Here is a 25,615-nt window from a genome sequence, read left to right as displayed (position 1 = left end):
AGCAGCCAAAATGCTCAGCTCTGAAGGCACAGGGACAGGGTACTTTCCACAGGATTGTGGATCCTTGAGCTCTAAGCTCTGGTCAGATACGGCCTGCGGCTTTGGAGCCCAAAGACAAGGTCTCCAGGCTTCTGAGCTCTGTCTGCGTGTTAGAGGCATGTGGGAGCACCCGGTTTTAAGATCCAGCCTAGATCAAGGTGAAGAGCATGTGTGTGTGCACACATGTTTACTGAGCGCAGATTTGCTGTGTTAACGTGAACCTCACAAGAAGCCCCTAGATTGTGAGCTTCCTGTCAGCTGGGTCCTTGTTAGCCCTGTTCACTTCTGTGTCTCCAGTGCTGGGGACAGAGTAGATGCCCAGTCACTATCTGTTGAATAAATGAATGAGGTGGATGCTACTGAACACTTTAGAACTAACGAAGCTAAGGTTACAGAACTCAACCGAGGTTCCCCCGCCAGCTTCAGAGCCAGGAGTCAAACCCAGGGCGGGAGAGCAACCATCGCTCCACTTGGTCAAGCCAGCTGGTAGCTGCCTGGAGCATCTCCAGGGCAAGACTTGGGCTCTGGCCCTGCTCAGGCCACAGTCCTCCATTCTCGTTGTTCAGATTTGTTTTGACCCCAATTTCATCAGGAGAAGCCAATACCAGTCCCCACAACTCGATGCGGCTTTGTCCAAGTTACCGAAGACCATCTATGAGGTGGTAAAAATAAGTGAGATCAAATCCTTATTCTGAACTTAAAAAAATTACTTTTATTTTAGGAACCAATAAAATTATGGCAAATATTTACAAATAATTATCTCACATAAAGGTTACATAAAATCAATTCTTCACAAGGAACAGTCACTCATGAAAAGACACACAGATATTAAAAACTACGCCAATCTTATTGCAAATTTTTCCAACTAATCTAAAATAAAAGTCTTGCAGTCAACCATTTTTAACTTAAAATAAAACCACAAATTCCAGGTTTGACCAGAAAAAAAAAAAGTTAAAAAATTAAAACAAAATCCCACCCCTGTTGTCTCCCAAATCCCACCCCAAGCCCCTGCCCTCCTCCCAGCAAAAGAAAAATATGTCCAACATCTTTGGCAAATTGGCACTGCTGTAATTACATTCAAATATTATTACACACAAAAGCAACACACGTCACTAAGAAAAAAACACACCAATGTTTCCAGTCAGTTATTTTCTACTAGAAAAAAAAGAATACAAAACATACACATTTTTAAGCTTTTTTTTTTCCAACCTGTTGGAGACAGAACATCTCCCACTTCCAAAGGCAATTCAATTGTGGGGTGTTTTTTTTGTTGGTTTTTATTGTGATTTTTTTTTTTTTTTACAAGTAAGCATCTATGCAGGCATCACAAACTTTGGTGGATACGTATTTCTTTGATGCTGGAGGGTCAGTCCCTAAGACAGAGTCAACTGTCAAAGAATGAAAAGCAAAATCCATGTGTCTTCTGGGCAAAGAGTTCCATTTGCAACGGAGTCAGCATTTCTACAAAGACTCAATGTCCAAAGGCCACTAGAGAGTGAAAAACCAGGGTAGCATCTTCCAGTGAGAGTCAGATTTCCACCCTCAGCCCGAACATGGAGGGGGCCCAGCCGCTGGGGCCAAGAAGTGGGGCCCTCAGTACCCGAGACCCCACACTGTGCTGGCAGCTTGGGGTCAGGGGATGGGCCTGCCTCTTCCCGAGCCCCAGGACGGGCTGCTGCCAGGTCTGCTCGCCTTCTCTAACCAACGGCGAGGACAACAGGCAAGAACTGGCATGAGGAGACTCAGCGCTTTCTCTGAGTTTCAAGTACAGCTGCGATGAGGGGGGTGGCGGGGCGGGGGGGGGGGGCGTGCTCCCGTGTGCACGCGCTCATGTGCACGTATGGAGGGGAAGGCCAGATTTAGAGGCTCAGAGCTTTGCAGGGAGTTTCAAATAGATTCAGGATTTATATATTTTCTTGTTAGTTTTATAGCAATTAATTGGCTATTGATTGGTTGGAATGTTCAACTCTCCATTTCCTCGAATACAATAAAATAATTTCATTAAAATGTATTCATGCTTGAAAATAAGGGAGCCATTAAATGGTTTCCTTTCTGTTTCACTCCAAGGGAAATGCACCATGTGTAAATCAAAAATCCATCATCCAAATCACCCGTTCTCAAAGGTGCCTTTGGAGAAAATGAGGGGCGTGGGAACAAGCGTCGTGATTTGGGGGCATGGGGGGCCCAGGGTCCACAGTTGCGGATGCAGTGGGCCTAGATTGGGGTGTGAGGCTGTGGCTTGGCCTCCTCCAGCCAGGCCTGAGAGCCAGGAAGGGGCACAAAACGCCCCCGCTGTTCCCCATGCTCCCCTCCCTGGGCCTTGCTCAGAGCTGCCCCAATCGGAAGGGCAGATTCCTGCTCTCTCTCCTGGCCACGGGCTAAGCACACTACCTGAGACCCACTCCCTTTCAGAATTCGTCGAGATTCCCTCGGTAAATGGGTACCAGTAAACAGCCACATTTTCTCCTTGAGCCCCTCAGGGGTCTAAGATGAGGGAAGAATACCTAGACTCACGGAATGGGGGTGATATTTACCCCCATCTTGAGATGGACTACACAGGACCTTTGGGAACGTCTGGACTGAAACCACAGAACCCTGAGGTCCCCTTTGATTCTGGGGGTCTAGAAACTGAACCCCAATACTGAGAAATTATAGCGATGAAAGGAAGACTGGTGCCTGCCTGCTCCCAGCAAGCAGCCAAGTCGGAGAAGCTTAGCCCCCTCGTCAGGGGAGCAGGAGGGCAAGGGCCTTGCTTCCGATACCCTGCCGCACCCCCTGGCACCTGGGCATCGCTCTGGAGGCCTGAGCTGACAGCGGGGAAGTGCAGATCAACACTGTGGCTCCACCATGAATATGCAAGAGGGAATCCTGAGGTACGGGGACATAAGGGGACATAAGGGGACATAGGGGACAAGGGGCTGAAGGGGCTGCCGGGAGGTGGACAGACTGCCACCCAGGAGTCATGGCCTGACTGACCAGCTTCCCAATCGTGTATTTTGTTACCTTTCAAGAGAAGCATTGGCCTTGGACATCTCTGAGGCCAGAAGAACGAAGGGAATAACTTCTCCAGGAGCACTAGTGTGCAGGCCTGGAAACCATCAGAGGCAGGCTCCGTCAGGCCAGGGGGGGTGACAAGTCCAAGACTGCAGAGCCAGCCCCTTAGCAGGCCCCCAGGAGCAGGTCCAGCTCCGAGTGTGGTGGGACCTACCCACTCCAGCCTGGGCCTGGCCTGTTCAGGGGCCTGGATTCTACCCTCGGGGCAGCTGTGTCTCAGACATATCTTGTTTCCAGGTACAGTCAGACCTCTGTTCTCAAATCTCTCCCATCTTAAACAATTCGTTTCTCGACCAAGTTGTTCACGGAAAAAAATGTCTCGGTTGTTGAACAAAACTTCAGTTCTCAACCCCGCAACCCTTTCATGCTGATACCTGTATGATCAGTCACATGTCTCTCAGGCAACAAACAAACAAAGGAGAGAATTCACGAGAGTATGAGTCAGTTTACCACTAAACTCGTGTTGTTAACATCTCAGGAAATTGTGCTGTGAATATTTTTTGGTTTTTTTTTTTTTTTTTTGCTTTTGTTGCTGCTTATTGTTATTAAATATGTACAGCAAGTCACCATGGGTTCTAAGAAGGTAGTGATGGCAGCAAAGTGAAAAGGAAAGTTGTGAAAACAACGATAGAGCTTTAAAAAGAAATAACTGTAAAGTATGATAGAGGTGTTTGCGTGTCTGATCTGGCTACTGAGTATGGCGTGGCGAAATCAACACTTAGCGCACCTTGAAAACACCTCTGACACATCATTTAAAATGTAAACGAACAGGTTAAAACGGAGAGTCCTTTGGGGGTCTGGAACCGATTAATTCAATTTACATTACTTCTAATGGGGAAAAATGATTCGGTTTTTTGAACAAATCTCTTCTCAAACAGCCTTCTGCAATGAATTAAGTTCGAGAACTGAGGTTCCACTGTATTTGTCAGGAGTGCTTAATTTGTTTTTAAGATTTGCTCCCCATGGCTAGGAGCTACATTCTGGCTGAAATGTCATCCAGAAGGGGTGGCTGCTGCCAGGGGCTGCCAAAGGCAGGGCAGTTGCTCTGGGATGTGGCTTCTCATAAAGGGATTTCACCCCTCAGTGCCCTGTGGTCACACCTGGGGCTTTTCCCTGCACATGTGAAATGCCCAGCAGCACTGATCTACCCTCAAAGCCAACAGTGCCCCCACCGCAGCACCTCCGACGTTCAAGTTCACTACTGTCAAAGCCAAACTGTCTGCAAGAGCCCGGGATGGGGAGGAAGCGGGGCAGGGACCAGGGGCTAGGCAATGTGAAGTTCATCAATCTGGGCTCCCATCTCCCCCAAATTTACAATGAAGGGAAAGGAGGTGGAGAAGAAAGGGAGCATTGGACCAAGATTGGGCAGGGGTCACAAGCTGGTGGCCAGGGCTCATGGGCCTATTTTTTTTGGTCCCACGTCCCACCATCCATGCTGCCTCGTGCCCTTCCGGAGTTGCAAGGTTACCCCGCCTGCCTGGCCTAGGAAGCAAGTAGTTCAGGGCCCTTAAGATTGTGATCTGTGTTTCCCAGGCCTGTGGGCACCGGAGGGCCCCAATGACTCTGCTTGGTGACTCCCGAATATTGTCACAGCCAGGCCTGGAGTCTGATCCCCAGCAGAAAGACTAAAGAAGAGTGAAGGGACATCTCATGATACTGGAGCCCTAGACCCTGGGAGTCAGAGCTGGGCCCATGTCCAGGCCCTGTCAGGACTCAGGGTATGGCCTTGGCAAGCTCTAATCCACCCCCTGGGAGCCTCGGGGTACAGCTGGAAAGGAGTCTGGATGAGTCAGAGGGTTGGTGTGAAGCTGGGCAGACTTTTGGGTTGGTTTCGGTGTTAATGAGAATCTAGTTGGACCACCAACACCACCAACACCCGGGCTTCTCCATCAGGTCAGACTCTGGCTTCCTGTTCTTTCTTCCCTCATTGGGGGGGTTGGAGGGTGTCTCTAAGCCACACTCTCCATGACAGGAGCACCATTCTATTGAGAGAGAATGAGGCCCAGGGATATCTAAGAATTCACTTCACCTCTCTCTTGCCCTGCGAGCCCCAAATCTCCAACTTCCCATCTGTAAAATGAGCACGGTGATTGTCCCAGTGGATGGTCAAAGATTGCAAAGCACCATGGGAACATCGGTTAAGAAAGGGCCAACCCTAACTAAGGCGCCTTGGCAAGGGGATGTTGGGTTTGATATGTCATCAAATTTTTCTAGGGTGGAGTTAGACTAAAGTAAAAAAAAAAAATGTTCATAAAATCCACCATGTCCTTTTCAGAAAGCCAGAGCTAGACCGTGGAGCTGAAGGCCCACAGAGGAGCCCGCAGGCCTCTTGCCACCAAGCTCTGGCCTTGTGTTTTCCATTCAGAATTCTCTGGCGTCAGTGACTGTGTCCTTTGGAAGCCTCCTCTCCCGGCGCCCGGGCAGCTGCGAGAGCCGGGGGAACTCAGCGGGGGAGAGCAGCCATGAGTGTGTGAACATGTGTGCATCGTGTGCTCTTGTGCTTCTGCCCGGCAGCCCCATCATCAAGTGGCTGTCTAGTAAGTACAGTGCATCTGAGGACCAGCAGAGCCTCAGAGGAGAGAGGGAAGGCGTGGAGGGAGCGCACCATAGGGCTGAGGAAGAACAGGATGGGCAGAGGGGTGCTGGTGGGGCCAGGTGGGCTTTGCGGAAGAAGGATGGTTGTGCCTTAGGCAATCAGTTCTGGGAAGGCTGACCTCCTACCAACAGCCTGAGACCACAGGAGAGACCAGGACCTAAAGGTGCAAGAGTCCAAGAGGTCTGTGCAGCAGACTCCCGGCCCCACCACTTCCTGATATACTTTCTTCTACCTTGCCTGGCAGGTGGAGGCTGCAACTGTTTCAACCAGAAGATTCCAGGGGAGAGGGTGTGCCTGCAGTGAGCTCATGGGCTCCACCTCCATCCTGGGAGACTTGCTTCCCCAGCAGTTCTAACAGCCCTGGGACACTCCATGTGGGGCAGTGGGCTGAGAACCATCTACTGCCCTCACCATCCACTTCCCTCCCCAGGGATGGGAGGATCACCATGTGCCAGGGTTCAGGGACCAAGTCCCAGCCCCCCTCTGCCAGGGGACTGCACTTTGCTGAGCCTCAGTTTCTTATCTGTCTCACCACCTTGCAGGGATATTGGGGGCCAAAACGCCTGGTAGTGGCCCAAGGAGGTCTGCTCTCTCTCCCTGCATGTCCCGGGCTTCCCCCAGTTGGGCCTCAGTTTCCCTTGAGGGGAGTTGGACTAGGTCTTCCTCAAGACTGATTTCCACCCATCTGGGTGTTCTTATTTCCCACGTGGTCTGAATATTAGTGGGACTCAGGTGCCCACCTCTGTCTGCTTTCTCAGCAGTGGACAGCCTGTCCCAACTCCCTGTGAGAGAAGAAGGAAGGAGAGAGCTGTCAGATGACCCTGCAGTCCCAAGGCAACCGAGGCTCAGAGAGGTGAAGGGTCTTGTCAGAGGTCCCACAGCAAGGCAGAGGTACGGCCAGGGCAAGACCTCCCAGGGCCAATCACCTCAAGTGCGGGCTCTCTCTGCCCCAGCTCTCTGCCAACCTGGTGTCATGCAGACATCGGGGACCCTGTCACATGTAATGGCCAAGTCCACTGTCATTGCTATAATTCAGCCCAGATTTGGACAGAGCTTCCACCTGGCTGTTCTGAGTTGGCAAGAGAGACTATGCAATGAATCGAGGCCCTAGGCAAAGATATGGTGGTTCCTGGCAACCCCACCTCAAAACCATTCCCAGTTCACCCACCAGTTCCTCACTGCCTGTCCTGTCCCTCTCTCAGGAGGCCTTCCTCTGTCTCCCCAAACCCTCCCAACCGGCTTTTACTGACCACTCCAGCCCACAGTGAGTTCTACAAGTCCCTCTCCAAGCTCCTGTAGCCCTTGGCCATGGCCCTGACCATGATGGCCCCTCATGTCAACAGGCAGACACCCACTATTTGAAGTTGGGCATCTGCCCCACCTGGCACCTCCATTCCCAGCGGCATGCGAGGCTCCACCAGGATCAGAGAGCTGCTCAGGAAGTTCTGGAGATGCTGCAGGTGCGTGTGGTCTGCAGTGCAGGCAAAGTCCTTTTTGTTAACCACTGTCTACATGGCAGAACAGAATCCACTCACGGGGGTCCTGGAGGGTGAGGGCAGTGTCCGTGGTGGGTGTCCAAAGTGATCAGCCTGGGAATGCCTCCGAAAACACATCCCAGTTCAGGTCTACGGTTCCAGGGGCTGGCGGGTCAGGAGGACGTCAGGCCCCGCCTTGGACCGTGATCTCCTGGGTCCCATCCAGCCGCAATGTTCCAAGTCCACAATGCAATCAGCACCTGGGACATCTTACTTTAGAAGAGTAGTTGGCGGTTCTTTGAGTCATTTGATATATGGGAAAGAGCTGTTTGCACTGCATTGGGCCCAGGGAAGTGGAGGCAGGAAGCCAGGGTATCTCCCCAAAGTGTGTTTCTCTTGGGGAAGAGTCTCAGCAGGGGGGGCTTGGAGCATAACCAGGTCAGTGAGACACCTAGTCAAGACGCTAAAGAAGTAGCAACGAGCAGGAGGCCGGGGCCGAGTCGGGCATCCTCAGTCCCATGGACAGCTCCCCACTGCGGGGGCACCGGGGCAGAGGAAATGCTCTGCCCTCAGGTCTGTGATGCGCTGGGAGTGCTCAATGCATAAAGGCTGGCAGTCTGCTCCGTTGGACCTCTGGGCCCATGAGAGAAGCAAGAAGGTATTTACACAGGTGCTGTTGAAACGACCAAAGCAAGCTCTTCTTCCCAGGCCTGGGCCTGAAGACGGGCAGATGGTCAGACAGCCAGGGGACTGGCAAGCTGGGCTGGGGCTGCAGTTACCGGGGGCACAGTCTGTTGGTTTGTGGAGACCCCGTCACCGCTGCGAGAAGCTCATCGGGTTGACTCTTAGAAATGGACAGGTGTCCAGAAGTCCAGCAGCCGTACCATAGAACCCCAGAGTCCCTGACAGGAAAGGGGGGGCAGAGTTTCAAGTGAGGGGGGAGGGTGATGGGGGACGCTCTCGTCAGGCCCCTCGGCTGTCTTTGAAGGGGCTGGGAGGCTATCGCCCTCAGTGATATGTGTCATCAGTGCTGGCGTCTGCCTGGCTCCGAGGGTCAGTGACGGTCGTAGGCAGTGGCGGCTGCAGGTGGGGCAGCTCCTCGGGCAGCAGCGCTATAATAGTAGGGGGAGCCTGGAAGAGAGAGAAGGCGGCATGGGGGCTGGAGGGCGACGTTGTGCCTGCAGCCCCATACCTAAGGCACATGCTCACAGGAAGGAAGGGGCTCGGAGCTCTGAGCAAAGAGCTCTGGGGAACGCACGGTTGTTCTGGCAGGGCCGGGCTTCCTGGAGGAAGCGGGTCAGGCTGGGCTTGGGGGACGGGACAAGAAGACTTGGACGTGGGGAGACTGGGTGTGTGAATGCGTGGAGCAGAGCGGGTAGCAGCCTGCCTCCTGGGACCCGCAGACAGGGCTCCTCCCACCTCCCTGGGCAGCTTTATTTGACTACATGCTTTGGTTGCGGCCTCCAGGAGCCCGGCTTTGTGTTCAAACTCCTTCCCAGGGATGAAAGAGCGCCAGGGGCTCTGGGAGACCAGCAGAGCCTTAGAGCCGCTGAGGTTAGAGATGCTAGGCCATCTCCTGCTTCTACAGGTAGGGAAACTGAGGCTCAACAAACCCAAGTCATGTGCCCAAAGCCACAGAGCCTCTCAGTGCCAGAGCCCGGCCTGGAACCCAGGTGTCTGCCCCTGGCTCAGGACTGTTGCCCCACAAGGCAGTTCACGGCCTGCTCCCCCTGCGCCGGAGGATGTGCTTGTCCAGGTGGACGGCAGCGGGGCCCTGTGAGCCGTCCTGGACCACGTGTCTGGTGCAGTGGGAACGGTAAGCTTCTTCATTCCCCAGGGGAGGTGACATGTATGGATTCTGAAATCTCACCCAAATCCAAACCAATCCTGGCAATTCTCCCCAATAACATGACAGCACCAATGCCTGGGGATTGCCAGTCAGGCTCCGCCACTCTTGGCTGAGTGACCTTGAACAAGTGGCTTCACTCCTCTGAGCCTCAGTTGCCTCATCTGTAAAATGGGTTCATAATAGCGCTGCCTGAGGGCACCATGACATAAGGATATAAAAGTGCTTTTCTAAGCCCTTTATATGCACGAACTCTTTACTTTCCACAACAAGCCTATCAGGTAGGAACTAGTAGTGTCCCATGCAGGGAGGAGGAAACAGGGGCAGAGAGAGTAAGCAGCTTGCCCAAGGCCATACAGCTTGTGGCACTTTAGCACCTGCCACCGCACCTCCAAGCCCAGCGCAGATGAGCAGATACCCTACCCCCTCACTGGGCCCCAGGAAGGCAGCAGTGACAGGGGCGGGGCGGCAGCGCCTTGCTGAGCTGTTCCCCACGAAGGCAAGGCCGCCAGCCCTGTGCCCACGTATTCCCGGAGATGGAGAATGCCGCTTCCTCCGTCACCTCCCTGGTCAGAGCCCTCACTCAGAGACAGCTGTCAGCCTCCCCTGCTCTCTCGTCTTCTCTTTTCTGTGGGCTGGGGGCTGTTAGGACATACGTGCCGTCCCTGCAGGCCTGGGCATGGCCCATGAGCAGGAAAACTGCAGGGGCTGCCCCCACAAACGGGCCTCGGGGGACAAGAAATGGAAGTAAGCCTGCGCAGAGGACCCTGGCTCAGCCCTCTGAGCCCCCACCCACCTGCCACCTCTCGCCCTCGGCTCTGACTCACTCCCCTCTCAAAGACTAATCTCTTGGCTGCGCTGTCCAGTGGCCTCAGCATGAGGGTTCCACGGCAGATCAAAATCGCTTGCCTTTACCGTGAAAGATGAAAACATCACCTCACAAAGCACTCTGTCTTCCTGGTGCCCATTAGACCGTCGTCTAAAATAAACTTGTCCTTTCTCTTGTCATTTTTCCTCTCTAATTCACATTATCATCAATTTACTTCCTGACACAGTCATTCCCGGCCCCCACTCACTCTCTAATCCCTTTAAAGCGGCCACAGGCACTCCCATTCTAATCCTAATCGACCACTGCTGCCTTTCTTCCCACCTCCTGCCCTGTCTGCCCTCGCCACCCCCTTTGCCTCCCCCCACCCCTGCCTAGTTCTAGTCTGCTGGGGGCGGGGGGGCATGGTGCTGGGTGGGCAGCTCCTGGGGAGGAGGCCCAGCGGGGAGGGAAGTTCTCCTGAGAAGTGCAGCTTCATTGGGTGGCACTGCTCATCCTTCCTCTGCTGGTGATTCTGTGGAGGAGGCTTCAACCCGGCCAGCCGAGGGTGGCAGGGGCGTGAGGGCGTGAGCACCGGGAGTGTGTACGTGGAGGGTCTCACCTGCTTCCACAGCTTCTACTGATCTAGCCGGAGCCTCAGAGCAGGGTCCCACACCCTGCACCCTCCCCAGACTGCAGACATCAGGCTACTTCCCCTGCTCCGTGGGACTCTTCCAGACAGAGCCTGGAGACACCCGTGGGAAAGCCAGGCTGGTGGGTGTGATGGGCCTGGGACTTCTCTGCCAGACTACGGTAGAGTGAGCCTGGCAGCCCGCTCATCTTCAGGACAGTGAGCCGCGGTTTTTAGCTCATTTTTGAATAAAGCTCCCGGAGTGATTACCCTCATTTCACACCGAGGCCCCGATTGCTTGGTGACCTGGCCATGATGCCCCAGGTTACAGACTTGGGCAGCACAGGGACCATTTCTCATGTTTGTAACTGCCCAGCACGGTTTAAACTGTTTCTGTTTTGTCTGTAGCATGAGGCCCGCCCTCTTTGGGTTGAAAGTCAGAACTCACCCTCCCAGCCGCCCTTGCTGCTAGTGCACAGGTGTGTCACCTGTCAGACAGGCTCTCTCGCCTGTTACCTCGATTGGGCAGGAGCAACTGGAGGAAACGGGCTGAGAGACTCCAAGCTGGGAGTGGGTGGCAGAGGCTCCGGGCTCCGGGCAGTTGGCAGGACAGAGCTCTCAAGCACCCTGGCTGAGCAGCAGGGCAGAGCGGGCAGCTTGGGGTGCCAGCTGGCAGCAGCAGGAGTGTTGACGCTAGAGCAGCCCTGGTGGTGTGGCTAGGTGTTGTCCCTGGCTGTGCATCCCACGCCTGTGTCATGGGTCCTCCCAGAGGTTCCGGGAGCCCCCCATATCCCTTAGCAGATTTGTTTTCTGCTTAAACCAGCCAAAGTGGCTTCTGTTGTTTGCAACCGAAAGCCTGACGGGTAAATACAATAACATGCTTTTCAGAAAATAGGCCATTGCTGTTCTCATCACATACAGGGTCTGAGTGTTTAGGATTCTCAAGGCCCCTTCCTGTGGAGAGATGAGGCCTCTCTCCCTGGTTGTGGTCCTGTTCAGACTGAACGGGTCAGGGAGAGGACCACGTCGCACACAGGGTAGGACTATGAGTCAGGGTGACTGAGCTTGGGTCCGCATTCTGCCATCTGCTTGCTGTGTGACCTCCACCGTACTCACCGAGCAGCCCCGGGTTGGGGAACCTCCAGGAGTCGTTGTAGGAGGGGTACTGAGGGTGGCTGTAGGGGCTCCCGGAAAACTCACTCCCTGCATGAGATGGGTGGGAGAGAAACAGAAAGCAAACGTCAAAGAAAGCTTGGAAAATGCCAACGGCATTTGCCTCTTACATAAACTGCAGGTACTTTCATTACCAACAAAGTCAAGTCCAGTGCACGCCCTTTTTAAGTGGACATCGGTCATTGGCATCATCTAGATTTCCCCAGTTTCTATTAGTGCAGTGGTTCTCAACCTTCTGGCCCTTTAAATACAGTTCCTCATGTTGTGACCCAACCATAAAATTATTTTCGTTGCTACTCCATAACTGTAATGTTGCTACTGTTATGAATCATAATGTAAATATCAGATATGCAGGATGGTCTGAGGCGACCCCTGTGAAAGGGTCATTCGACCGCCAAAGGGGTTGTGACTCACAGGTTGAGAACCGCTGTATTAGTGGAAGGGAATGTCAGCCTCTCACAGGTGAGCCGTGAAACTGCCCCGTGCCAGGTGTTCCCTGAGGTGCCTGGCCCACTTTGCAGGGGAGGAGACTGATGCCGAGGCTCTCTCACAAAATGGCCTCAGCACACGCACCAAGTCCTAAGCCTGGTTCTCAGCCACTCCAGGACCCCCGTGTGGATTTAGTTCCACTTCCCACGTGTTTGCCGCCTGGCTCTGCACTGCGAAGGCAAAGGTAACCTCAACTCTCGTCTGGCCTTGCCAGCTGAGAATCCAGAGGTGGCTGCATGTGGGGAGCTGGTATAGGGTTAAGCCTCGGACTGACCTGTGGGCAAAGTCACAAACAAGTCCCAGCTTAGAGGGCACAGTCCTCTTAGCATAATTAGGCTTGACCTTATGAGGCTCCCTAGATCTTATCTGGGAAGCTAATGGGCTGAGGGAAGTGCAGGAAGTGTAACTATGGTCAAAACAAGTGAAACTCACAAGAACTGTGTAACTATAGAAACCACTACCTTGTTTACCTCTCACTATAAAATAAAGGCTCAGCTTGCCTTGGGAGCTCTCTCTGTGGCCTCAGCCAGGCACAGGGAAGATCCACGGAGACTAAGGAAAGCTAGAGAGTGCTGAACGCTGTCTCTGTGTAAAACATTCTTCACCGACTCCGTCCACACCTTTGGGAACCCCTGGACCCGCTGGGGCTGAACCCCAGCAACTGCACCCCGGCCTCGGCCAACGGGGAAGACCAGACGTGAAGTCAAGCCCTCCGCCAGGAGGGGGCAGAGGGCACTTTGCTGAGATGGAGAGACAAGCCAGAGTCTAGGGGAGCACAGAAGAGGCAGTGGGTGGGCCTCCGGGCACTGGGTAGGGGTAGCTGTTTGCTGCTCTGGGCATGCTCAGGCAGGTGGACACCATGAGGAGTGTGAGGAGGCAGGTGGGGCTTGAGGATGTTCCTCTCGCCCAGCTGCCCACGGAGCAGTGATCTTGTGTCTGCAGCCCCAGGAGAGCCTCCTTACCGCCAGGCGTCACAAGGAGGGGAGTTCAAAACTCCTTCCCGCCGCCTGTCTGCCCTGCGGCTGGGAGCTCCCGGCAAGGGGGGGGGGGGGCGGGGAGTGGGGGGCCGGGTTTGGGCCTTACTCATTGCAGAGTCTCCCAGTGCCTGGCCCACGTAGTGTCAGAAGCTGGCTGCTGAGTGGTCTTTTATGCCACTGGTTACAGAGCACGTGGGCCCTTCCCTGGCAGTGGTGACAGGAGTTACACAGCCCACGGGACCACCCTCAGCCCAAACAAGCTCTCACAGGTTCTTCTTAAGGGTGCCAACGAGCCAAAGGGCAGGAGCCCTCAGCAGGGACCAGCCAGATGTCAGAACGGGAGCACTGCTCTGCCCCTGGCAGCCGAGGCCCAAATGCAGGGCCCGCGGGACTTGGTCAGGTGCGGCCAGAACAATAATGCAGGCCTGAGGGGCCAGGTGCTCCCACCCCGAGCCTAGCCGGCTTCCTCTCCACCTCCCCACTTCCACAGGCAACCACAGGCATGCGCGCGCACACACACACACACACACAGACACACACAGACACACACGCACGCACACACCACGTGCACTCCTCCCCAGACCTCTCTGGGGGCCACTCCCAGCCTGACAGGCTGAGCCTTCCAATTCTCTGTTTTTTATGCCTCAGTGGTCAGGGTGTCAGGTTCCGGCGTACTGAGGGAGAGCATGGTGACAGTGCCGGGCTGCAGCAGCCCAGCCTCGGCATATCCATCAGCGCCACAGCGCCTCCCCCTTCTCCTCCTTGGGGGCCCGGAGGGGGAGCAGAGAGACCGAGCAGCCTGGAGAAGGGGGACAACTGCTCTCTCCTCCAGGCTCCGGGCGCCCATGAAGCTGCCCCATCAGAGGCACTTCCTGACAGCGCCGCACCTGGGCCCAGGGCACCGACCACACGGCACGGGCCAGCCCTCCATCTTCATCTGACAGCATCGCGCCCGTCTGCCAGGCCCACCGACCCCCCACCCCTTTACCCTCTAGGAGCTGGAGATGGGGGCCCCTAGAGGTGCAGCTGACCCAAGACAACGATCACACCATAAACACCTTCTCTGATGACTGCCCAGCTCAGAGAACACCCTGGGCCCTTCACCTCTTCCCACCGAGTCACCTGTACTGGGGACTGAACCCTCCTCCTCCTGCCGCCCAGACATCTAGTAAAACCCGCTGTCCACCGAATGCCTTGCACAGCGGGTTGGTGTTTCCGCACATGGAAGGCGAGGGGAGGGGCCAAGCGCCATGTTGGGTGGTCAGTGGGTGGAGATGAAAGAATGTCCAAGAGCAGCACAGACCAGAGCCCAGGAATTCCACGGCGTCAGGCGCCATGAGACAGAGTGAGCAGCCAGTGAGCCAGTTTCCCCTGGAAGCGCCCTAGAAACCCTGGCAGGACATGGGACTCTCCCCCGAGGCGGGAGTGAGGGTTTGAGCAAGCACATCTTGTTGTCCAGGTGCCAGGACAACCAGCCCATGAGTGAGGGTAAGGGGTGGTGGGTTGGAGGGGCACTGAGTGAGGATAAGGGGTGGTAGGTCAGAGGGGCAGGGAGTGAGGGTAAGGGGTGGTGGGTCGGAGGGGCACTGCATGAGTAAAAGCAGGAGGTGGGACTAGGCAGATGGTACAGGATGGAACCCCAGGACACTTGGGACTGACTCCCCATCTTCAGCTGCCTCCACAGGACCAAGAACAGAGGGTTGGTCCCCTCTCAGGCTCATGGCCAGGATCACACCCACAGGTGTGCTCTATCCCCCACTCCTGCCCACAGCTGTCTACCCTGCAGGAGACGACAGAAAATGGCTCCAAACAGAGACGAGCTGGTTATAAAAGCCATGCCCCGGCCGGTGTGGCTCAGTGGCTTGAGCATCGACCCTGCACCGAAAGGTCACTGTTTCAATTCCCAGTCCAGGCACATGCCCAGGTTTCAGGGGTGTGTGCCCGAGGCAATGATTGATGTTTCTCTCTCTCTTTCTCTCTCTCTCTCTCTCTCTTTCTCTCTCCCTTCCTCTTTCTCAAAAATCAATAAAAACACATAAAACACTCAACGAGGTAACCATAAAGGACTGATTACAATGAAGGCGGATAGGGGGCCAGAAGGAGGCACGTGATGTAGCTGTCCTGGAGGACACGGGGAGGAAAGTCATCAGCGTCAGAGACGTTCCCGGTTTCCCCTTCACTAAAGGCTCGGAGATGGCAAGAAAGCCGAAGATTCCTAAACCCTCAGAAGTGACAGGTAACCCGGCACAGCATAGCTCTTAATTAACCCAAAACGACACCTGCCAGATGATGGGGATTTGCAGAGCACGCTGGGGGCCGACCCCGTCCGCAGATGGTGGGCGCCCACCTCTGCTCGAGACCTTGCCCGGCTGTGATTAACATACGGAAAGTCTTTCAAAGTGACTTCACAGCCAAGTCCTCTTTCTGCAGGGTGGAAACTTGGCTTTGAGAGAAACTGTTTGCAAAGAAGGAGGAGGAGGAGGAGGAGGAGGAACAGATTTGAAAAGGACCGTGAGATTTCTCCAGCTCCTCCCGTGGTTTTGCAGAACCACATGATGTGCTGTGGCTCGGGGTCTGTGGGTATCCAGTGCGCTGCCATCTATGGCTGCAGGGACCACAGTGCCCACACCGGCAGAACCCGCCTTTCAAATATGAATTTTGTATACATATTATATGTAATAGTGTCTATATGCTACTATATTATGTGTATATGTAATAATTTGTATCACATGCATATACTTACATACTCATGTATACAGGGTGGGGCAAAAGTAGGTTTACAGTTGTTCAGATGGAGGATAACACAAGAATTAATAAATAATGATACAAGAATCAACTGTTTCACATTCAACTGTAAACATACTTTTGCCCCACCCTGTATATGGATATGCGTACACACCACACACACACACACACACACACACACACACACACACCGTGGACTCTGGGGCTCTGTCAAAGCTCTCTGAGTGACCTTGATCAAGTCCCTTCTCACCGAGCCTCAGTTTTCCCACCTGTAAAAGCGGTGTATATGGGAGAGATTTAAACAATTGACCTCAAAGGGCTTTCAGCGCTAAGATTCTCCCCTGTTCTGTCTGCACTGCACCCAGCCCGAGCCCGGCCCCTTGGAGGCCAAGGCTCCCCAGCCTCCCTGTCTCCAGAGCAAGGCCTTCCAGGCTCCCAGCAGGGAACGCAGAACCAGAGCGAACCCAGTAAAGGTCAGGCCTGTCTGCGCGGCTGCCCGCACACAGAGCATCGATCCGTTCCTGGGAAAAACCTCTTCTCTCACCAGCTCGGGCCAGCCTCGAAGGCGTTCAGAAAAACACAGGGAAGAGAAAAACCGAGAGAGAGGGCGAGAGTGAGGGGAGAATGCAGAATGTGTCTCGTGCCTGTCTCTCCGGGAGAGCCTGCGGACTTTGCAGTTGGACGGCGGTGCTGGGCGGCCACAGCGAGACGGGGCTGGAGCCCAGGCTGAGCCCAGCTCTGCTCTGACCAGCCATGGGGCGGCGGGGTGACGGTTCTGGGCCTCAAGGTGGTCCTCTGGTGAGTGGAGGCTGTTGTGCCTTCAGCCCACTTCCTGCTGCCTGCACTACAAAGACCTGAACGCAAGGACCCATCAGGGAACTCGGGGAAACCACCCAACTGTCATCGTACAGCGCCCTGCCACACACCCGGCAAGGACCAAGCCTGTGAGTACTGCCTGAAGCCCCGTGGTGGCATTCAAGACCTTGGTTCCCAAGGAGTTTCCCAGCCATGCTGCCAGGGCCCCGCATCGGCCCAGCCTGAAAGCCCTGCTCCAGGCCCTTCCTCTCATGCTCCACGGGCCCATCTCCACCCGCGCACGCTGCTTCCTTCACCTGAAATGCTGCCTTCCTCCCCTGCCTCGTGTCTGATCCCCTGGCTTGTCAGGACCCAGCTCTGATACCGCCTGCTCCAGGAAGCCTTCCTGGATTGATTGTTCCAGCTGAGAAAGAGCATTCTCTCACTCCCCCGAGCCCGAGCCCTCGTCCACCCCTGCCCAGACTCAGGTGGTTGTGACTCTCCTCCTTCCCCTTTTGGTGAGTCTGTGGGAGGAACCAGGACTGATCACATGTGCCTGACAGGTGCCAGCAGCCCCCGGGCCCCAGCACAGGACCCTGCCACAGCACAAGTGCCGGCTGAGTGAGCGCTGCCTGTGCCGACAGGTGCTCCTTGAGCCAGCCCCGCTCATCGTCAGACTGAAACAGGTGCAAGAAAGTAGTCGTGGAACCCTGGTCCTGGATTTTTGAAAGAAGCATGAGACAGAGAGACAGAGAAAGGCAGAAAAACACACAGGAAAGAGAAGTGGGCTGTGTTCCCTGCGGAGCCCTGGGCGCAGGCCCCACAGCAGGAAAGGGACCCTGAATGGTGCTCAGCTCAGGGGCTAGGGCCTCTCTAGGCCTCCTGTAACATAATGACAGCAGCAAGGTCCGCTCACCCCAAAAGAGCAAAGAGGCTGTTTTGTTTTGTTCTGGGTGTGTGTGTGTGTGTGTGTGTGTGTGTTTTAAAGCAAACACCACTGATAATTGGAGCTCAAAGGGAGTAGGTCCAGACCTAATTCCATGGGGCTGCAGCTGGGCTGAAACCCTGGGAAGGCTTCCCCTAGGACTCACTTGGCCATGGGAAGACGCTCAGTCCAGAAACCGGAAGACTTTCTCCGAGTGACCAGAGTGTGGCCAGAGGCCGCCAGCCTGCAGTCTCAGCTGCCAGGCGGCAGGTCCCAAGACTTCCGATGGAATAACACTGAACTGTATTCCCGAGAACATCCAACTCCCACATCTGTGACGGGTGTCTAATCAACTCACTACTCCATGCAGAGCTCGGTGCTAGCGCCCCCCCTTCCCTGCCCAGGCCTCAGGACACTCCCTGCATCTACGGGGACTCTTAGACCCAGAGCTAGACATTCGGTAGCAGCAAAGGGCAAGGCAGGTGTATGAACAGGGCCGAAGTTATAACTTGTCCTGGCTGGGGTATCCAGGAAGGCTTCTTATAGGAAGTGGCTGTGATCTGGGCCTTGAAGGACATTGAAGCTGTACCCTTTAGCAGGTTACCGCACTCCGTCCCTATGCACCTTTCACCGGTCTCAGCTGCATTCTGAGAAGTCAAAGTGCACTGTCCCTGTCCCCACGGGAAGGGGCCCGGGGGCGAGGCCCGTCTCCAGCTCCTCAAGAACAGGAGGCAGTTCAGCAGGACACAGTGTGCCCTAGAGTAGAACAAGCCACTGAGGCCTGGCTCTCCTCTCTTCCAACTCCCTGACATGGCAACTGCTCATGTAGGACACTGGCTGATAACCCCCTAGACAGCTCCCAGCCACATCATGATTTTATAAGTAATTGTGAAAAGGTTGACATTCCACACAGGTACCGAGAGCAGCAGTGGCTGCCACTCTGTGTTGATCACGGAGGTGATAGAAGACTGCAGGCCAGTCCCAGTCAAAGGCCCTCCGCCATTTAGCTGAGTGACCTTGAGACTTCACTTTACCTCTCTGAACCTGAGTCACTGTTTGCAGTGTGGCAGGTCAGCACTCACAGGACTAGGTAATATCAACGATATTCCAAAGTCTTCTGTGAATCAAAAAGTGTGAGGGACTGTTTGATGCTTAACTCAGTCCTTGCACATAGCACGTGCTCTGTGTGACTGTTGGAAAAAACAGATGCACTGGGGCTTGTTGCTTCTTTTTTTAAATCCTCACCTCAGGACATGCTTATTGATTTTAGAGAGAAGGAAAGAAAGAGAAAGAGAGAGAGAGTTAGAGAGAGAGAGAGATCAGTTGCCTCCCACACACACCCCAATGGGAATCGAACCTTTCAGTCCACGGATTGACACCCCAACCAACCGAGCCACACCAGACAGGGCTGGGGTGTTTGTTAATGAAAATGATTTCTTTCCCCCCACATTTCAACAAGTCCTCCAAATTCTTGATTATAGGGAAAGTCTTGAACTATCTGTCTCTGCAACTGTGATCGTGAGCGTGTCCCTTTCAGGTTCACTTAGCCCGGACCCTGGCGGGGTGGGAAGTAGACAAGATGGGTTTCCAGTCTGTTTGCCACTAGGAATACTCTTTCTCCCTCACTCCTGCCCAAGTGACCCTTTGCTCGCTTAAATGAGACCAACCCACTGCCCCTTTAAAGTGTTCTATGAGGCCTTTTGTGGGCAAAGGGACAAGTCCCACCTGGCTGCCTATAAAGCTGAAACAAGTCCCCAGCTCCCATTACCAGCTCCCGCTTAAAACACGGCCCCAGCCCCCGCCAGCTTGGAGGCCCTCCAACCTCCCGCACGCTCCCAGAGCCTCGGGGCCTCCTCTCAGCCCCATGTCAGCCCAAAGCTGAGTTACTTTTCTGTGGCCTAGACCTTGGCCTGTCCCTCAGAGCAGCCAGGGGTCCTCCTCTGAAGAAATCGCCTCCCCCTGGCTGGGCCCGGCTCGGCAAGGAGTCCGGAGCGTCCCCACCGCTGACTAATGAAAGGAAGGTGATGGTGTCATACCTTGCTGGGAAGTCACGGTGCTAGTCCCGACCTGTGCCGCCTGCCATCAAATTTTAATGCTGCTGCTGACATGTTTATGGAATGCCTCACCCAGTGTTTGTGAGAAGACCAGACAAGATTTACCTCCACAATTACCACCTCGAAGCGCGGGCTTTGCTGTGCACTGGGAGCTCAGCAGCACAGAGGCCCTGAGCCCCAGTGCGCCCCCAGGAACACACTCCATCCCACACACCTCCAGCCTCCACGCACAGGGCTTAGGGGAGGCGGAGATGAATCAGACACGGTCCCTGCCCACCAAGAGCCCGCAGTCTGCGGGAGGGGACAACACACACATAAATTACTCGGATCCCCGGTGGCGGGGGGCCAGACCGAGGATACAGGTAGGAGAGGCAGCCTGGGCAGAGGAGGGTTGGGAAGTTATTTCTCTATCAACGTCAGGGTCAAGAACGAGGCCAAAGAGGTTGCTCTGCTGGGCCATCTGGCAGCTCCTGCTCTGCTGCCCGCTCCTTGGCCTCGAAGGGCTCCGAGGGCACCCCACCTCCCTGCTGCTGGCCTCAGGGTCTCAGTAGCCCCCTCTCCTTCAGGACCTGCACCCCCTTTAGTCCTTGGGGTGCCCTCTCCTGAGGCTGCCTTGGAGGAGATGCAGCCTCCCAGCTCCTCACCTTTCCTCACCAGGTCAACAGCCCCTTTCTCTTTATGTTGTGCTGTTCTCCCACAGTGGAGCGGCCCAGAGGGCAGGAGTCACGTGCCGTGACCCAGGCTGGTGGTTCTCAAACCTTGCTGCCCATTAGGATCATCTGAGGAGCTTAAGAAACCCAGGAGACCAGGCCAGCCCTCTGTGAATCAAAAAGTGTGGGGACTACTCGATGCTTAACTCAGTTCTTGGCACACGGCACAAGGGCTGCATGACTGTTGAAAATGCACTGGGGCTTATTGCCTTTTTAAATCACCTGAGGACATGCTTATGGATTTTAGAGGAAGGGGAAGGGAGAGAGAGAGAGAAACATTGATCAGTTGCCTCCCACACACACACACGGACGAGGGATGGAGCCTGCAACCTTTCGGTGCACGGATTGACGCCCAACGAACTGAGCCACACCAGGCAGGGCTGGGGCTTGTTTTTTCATGAAGATTTTTCATTAAAAAATGAGTAAAATCAGCATCTCTGGCTGGGGTCAGGGGTGAGTATTTGTCCAAACTTCTGAGATGCTTCCCTGGGCAGCCACCACCATTACTCAGCAAACTTGACAAGGCACATGTTCTGTGGAGGGAGCTGAGTCAGGGCCACCCCTCAGGCCAGTTCTCACAACTGCCAAGGTTGAACCCGGAGGCAGGGGCCCCGGTGAAGTCCCACCTGCAAGGCCCCTCCCCAGTCCAGGCCTCAGTTTCCCCATGAGAGCAGTGAGTAGGTCAGCCCTGAAGTTGGCTATGCTGATGGAGATCTCTCCTTCCCTAAAGCAAACTTCCATCTGTGTTTTCTGGGACCGGCCCACAGATCTGGCTGAGAGGTGGCTTTGTAGGGAGGGACCTGGGAGGAGAGGGGGTGTGATATCGGGGGCCAAGGAAGGAGGAGTGGAGAAGCCTCCTACAGGAGCAAATGCAGGGTTAGGTGGAAGAGCCCACAGGAGTGCTGGGGAGACCCTGTGTGTGTCTATCTCCATGCAAGGCACACAGCGGTCAGTATTTCATCCACCTATTCATTTCCCAAGATATTCACTGAGCACCAGGCATTGTTGCAGACACTGAGGATACAGCCGTGCACAAACCAGATAAGGTTCCTGCCCTCAGAGAGCTTATACTTTAATGGTATAGACAACAAACAAGACAAATAAATAAAAATAAAGCATACAGTGTGTGGTAAGGAGAAAACATAAAGCAGTAACATTTCAGGTAAAGTGACTAGGGATGGCTTCACTGAAGAGGTGACTTTTGAATATAGTGATGAAGGAAGTGAGAGGTAGTATGTGAGTATCTGTAAGAAGAGCACTCTAAACAGAGGGAACAGCACGTGCAAAGGCCCTGAGGCAGGACTGTGGGTGGTGTGTTGGAGGAGCAAGGAGGTGAATGAGGCGGTCTGTTGGCTGGAGAGAAGTAAGGGGTGAAGAGGTAGAAGATAAGGTCAAGGAGAGAAGTATAAAAGCGGAGATCATATCAGGACTTTGGCCTCTACTCTGAGTGAGCAAAGAGGGACATGACCTGACTCAGATTTTAACAGGCTCACTCTGGCTGCTATGCTGAGAATGTACTAAAAGGGACAAGAGTGGTAGTCGGGAGGCCATTAAGGAAGCTGCTGCAAATATTTATTGAAAGACTGACCCACACACAGAGTGAGCACCTCTGGCCATTGGAGCCTAATGCCTGGAGGCTGGGAAGGGCCAGCTGTGTGGTCTTGCAGGCAGATGGTCTGCTGGCCAAAGCCAAGGACACTCACGGAGTGAGGCCAGATGGGGGCTGTTGGGTGGAGGGGAAAGTACCTTGGGTTCTAGTCCTGGCTCCGCATGACCTTGGGACATGCCCTTCTTCTCCCTGAGCCTATAACAGAAGTGAACACCAAGGTGCCTACTAGGTTGTGGTGAGAAGGGGTGTGGCAGCAGGAAGTGGTCCTGTCTGGTCCTGCCACACACCAGGAATGCGGAGGGTGATGCATCCCATCTCTCCACTAGGGGGAGCCAGGGAGAGTCTTCCTGGAGCAGAAATGCAGTTTGCAGGCCCCAGTCGGGCCTCATCCAGGGAATGTCAGAGTCCCCTGCACGGCCCTCTGGGGTGGGAATGGATGTGTCCCTGAGCTGTCCTCAGAGGGTCTGTCTGGATCCTGTGTTGGCAGGACCTGCTCTCCAAGAGACGCTCAGAACAGCCCGAGGGCAGCTGTTGAGAGGTTGGTACATGGAGACCTAAAGTTCCACCAGGTTCATGCCAGGGTCCCAACAAACAAACCAAAGGGCAGGTGAGAAGGAAAAGCACATGGAAATGAAGTAACCCCTGGCTCAAGGCGTTTGGTCTGAAGCAGGCAGGCTGGATGGCTTTTAGTTCATTCTTCACATCTGTGTGTCTGTGTGTGTGAATGTGTGTGTGAATGTGTGTCTGTATATGTCTGTGTGTGTGAATGTGTGTGTCTGTGTGTGTCTATGTCTGTGTGTGTGAATGTGTGTCTGTGTGTGTCTATGTCTGTGTGTGTGAATGTGTGTCTGTCTATGTGTGTGAATGTGTGTCTGTCTATGTCTGTGTGTGAATGTGTGTGTCTCTGTGTATGTGTGGGTGTGTGTCTGTCTATGTGTGTGAATGTGTGTGTGTGTCTGTCTACGTCTGTGTGTGTCTGTCTATGTCTGTGTGTGAATGTGTGTGTCTCTGTGTGTGTGTGTGTCTGTCTATGTGTGTGAATGTGTGTGTGTCTGTCTATGTCTGTGTGTGAATGTGTGTGTGTGTGTGTGTGTGTGTGTGTGTGTGTGTGTGGTGTTTATCTTCCCTCTTGGCCCACACGTTATTCAGTGTGGCTTCTCCAGCCTTCAGGAGCATCTGCTCCGTGCCCGACTCTGTGCTGGGGGCGAGGGGTGTTATGGTGCAGCGGAGGCTCAGGCTCAGGGGCCCCCTCTGCTCCCCAGGCAGCCAGGAGCCAGCGGGTCTCTCTCATCTCCCCACTTATCTGAAAGCCAAAAAGACTCAGAAAGGTTCCCTTAAAACAGGCAAAGGGGGCAGGGCAGCCATGTAGGGGAGAGCAGGTTGTTCACCGCAGAAGGACCACCAGCTGTGGGCATGTGAGATCCATCCTGCTCTCCACTCACCAACCCTGAGTCCTGGTGTGGGCTGCCTCCCCTCCTGGGGGGAAGGAGCAAGGTCCCGAGAAAGAGCCTGGGGAAACCTTAGGTAAGCCCGGTGGCTTCCCCTCTTCCTCCCACAGTCGTTTCTTCACTTTGTGTCACACGTCAGGGGGGACGTAAGGATGGACACAGTGGATCCCCAAAGGCAGTCATAGCTGGGCCCACTGGGTTCTCATTTCTTTAGCCCCGAGGATGTGCTGGGCATGGGAAGAGGCACAGACTGCCTGCAAGGTGGCATCGCCGGGCCTGTCACGGTCAGGGAGGAAGCGTGGCTGGCTCTCGGGGGCCTGCATTTTCTCTTATTGGAAGGGCTCTGGGGCGAGCAAGACTGGACTCTGTGACTCTGTGTGGGCTGAGGCCTCCGCCGCTTCCTCTGTGAAGCAGGTAAACATCCACACTGGCGTGGTGGGGTTACTGCGAGAGCGGGCAGCTTGGGAAACGAAAGGCAGTCAGCACAGGGCCTGCCTGACAGAAGTTCCCACTAGATGTCCATTACTCGGGCCTCTTCCTCCCTCCTATTCTGGATGGCTCCGGAGGAAGACCATCAAGATGCCTCCACCATAACAATTCAGAGACTGAGGTCCAGAGGGGGGAGGTGACTTCCCCAAAGGCTAGTAAACCTGGAGGAAGACTGAGACCCAAAGGTGCTGAGTCCTGGTCCCAGGTGCCTGCCTGCACCACACACCTCTCAGCCTCCCCAGTTCTCCTTCACAGCTGGAGGGATCCTGGGCATAGACTCGGCAGTGATGTTGCAGGTGTGCGGGAAGGAGAGCAGGGATATGTTAAGGTCAACCCTGGAACACAAAGAAGAGGAGCCGGCAGGACTTGAACTTGCCCCTTATGGATGTGCAGGTGGGAGAAGGCACCCCAGAGTTCCCGCGGGGACACTCTCAGAACCCACCGGCCACGGGATCCCTGCGCCCCAGCCAAGCCCTGAGTTGGAGGCCACCCCTCCACCCTCACTGCCCCATTGCCTGGTGGACCTGAGCCCTGGCCAGCCTCCCCCACCAGCCCACTCGCCCGCCTGCCTCCTCAGTCTGGCCAGCATGGTGGCAGGCCCTGCCTGCTCCCCGGGGAGGCTGCCGCCAGGCCTGATAGCGCTGACGGAGGGAGGGAGGCCGCCAAGCTGTCAGTCTGGAGGTGCCCCTCGGAGCCCCTCCTGGCTGGAGCGAGGAGGGTGGGCCGGTGCTGGAGCTGGGCTGTCAGGGCCTTCACAGAGACAAGGCCAGAGAGGCGCTGCCTGACAGCTCGCCCACCGAATTAGGACCATTTGCATGCTAATTTCCAGCGCTCTAACGGGCTGGCATGCTGGCTGGGTGTGTAGCGTGTACAGAGAGAGGCGCAGTGGCCTCCCCACCCGCGATGGAACAATGCTTGACTGATCTAGCTGCGTTAACGAGCAAATTATGGTAATTTTGTTATTACAAATGCATAGAAATTTCCAAAGCAGGCAGCCATTCAGGGCAGCTCCCTGCTCCTCCCCGCTCCTAAGTACGGAGCCTCCTGTTTGTACACAGGGGCCTGGCACCCGTGCCAGGGATGGAGATTTGCAGGGACCAGGCTACCCTGGAGCTTCCCGGGGAGACCCAGGGTGAGCTGGCCACAGGCCAGAGCCTCCCTTCCGGTCAGCAAGCAAACCCTTGGCTCCTGCACCCCACACACCTCACCCTCTGCTGTCCCCCAGGAGTCCGGGGCCTAGAAATCCCACAAGCCACCACATTCAAGCTGGGTTCTTTCCATTCTGAGCAGGTAACATGGGCGATTCTCCTCAGAGATACTCCTGGGTCTTGCGAAATTCAATTATTTCTGTGCTCAGCACTCAGGAGGAGCTCGGGGATTGTCTGATGACTGACTGAGTGAATGAGTGAAGGAAGAAGAGAGGGAGGAAAGAAGGATGTGAATAAGGGAGGGAGGGGGAGACTACTAAAGAGTGAGAGTGGGGAGGAAGGGAGGCCAGAACTCATCTCACAAATGAGGACAATTAAGAGAGACACCACCCGGTCAGCTCACTGGTGGTGTAACTAATCCAAGACCTAACCAGAGGAGTTCATCTGGCCCCTGGCAACTCCCTCTGGAGTCTGTAATGGTCCACTGTCGAAATCACAATTTCTCCCAGCTTTTCTAGTGATCTTTTTGATTAAAAGTATGTTTTTGGAAGTGAGCTCTGGAATATACCCAGGCAGAAACTATTTCCAAGAATACGAGCTGCTCCCA

At 54.8% G+C, this 25,615-nt stretch overlaps 1 protein-coding gene across 4 annotated transcripts in view; it reads right to left on the bottom strand.

Annotated features, from left to right (window-relative positions):
* Positions 1 to 762: 762 nt before the first annotated feature.
* The window catches only part of PAX5 (paired box 5), a 158,562-nt gene continuing 133,709 nt past the window's right edge, over positions 763 to 25,615 (bottom strand). For 2 of the 4 annotated variants that reach the window (XM_070431184.1, XM_070431185.1), the window contains exons 9-10: positions 11,563 to 11,649; positions 763 to 8,295 (exon numbers count right to left, since the gene is read on the bottom strand). In XM_070431184.1, the coding sequence (XP_070287285.1) occupies positions 8,219 to 8,295; positions 11,563 to 11,649 (164 nt within the window). In that variant the 3' untranslated portion in view covers positions 763 to 8,218. Of the gene's footprint in view, positions 8,296 to 11,289; positions 11,650 to 25,615 lie in introns of those variants that run through there. The other 2 variants (XM_070431183.1, XM_070431181.1) reach the window with 2 other exon arrangements.

The sequence above is a fragment of the Myotis yumanensis genome, unplaced genomic scaffold (assembly GCF_028538775.1).
Source record: "Myotis yumanensis isolate MYYU_CA2020_CCGP unplaced genomic scaffold, mMyoYum1.0.hap1 SCAF_12, whole genome shotgun sequence".
In the NCBI taxonomy this organism is placed as follows: domain Eukaryota; kingdom Metazoa; phylum Chordata; class Mammalia; order Chiroptera; family Vespertilionidae; genus Myotis; species Myotis yumanensis.
The sequence above is the reverse complement of the archived record's forward strand: the minus strand, read 5'-3'. Positions and strand labels throughout refer to the sequence as shown.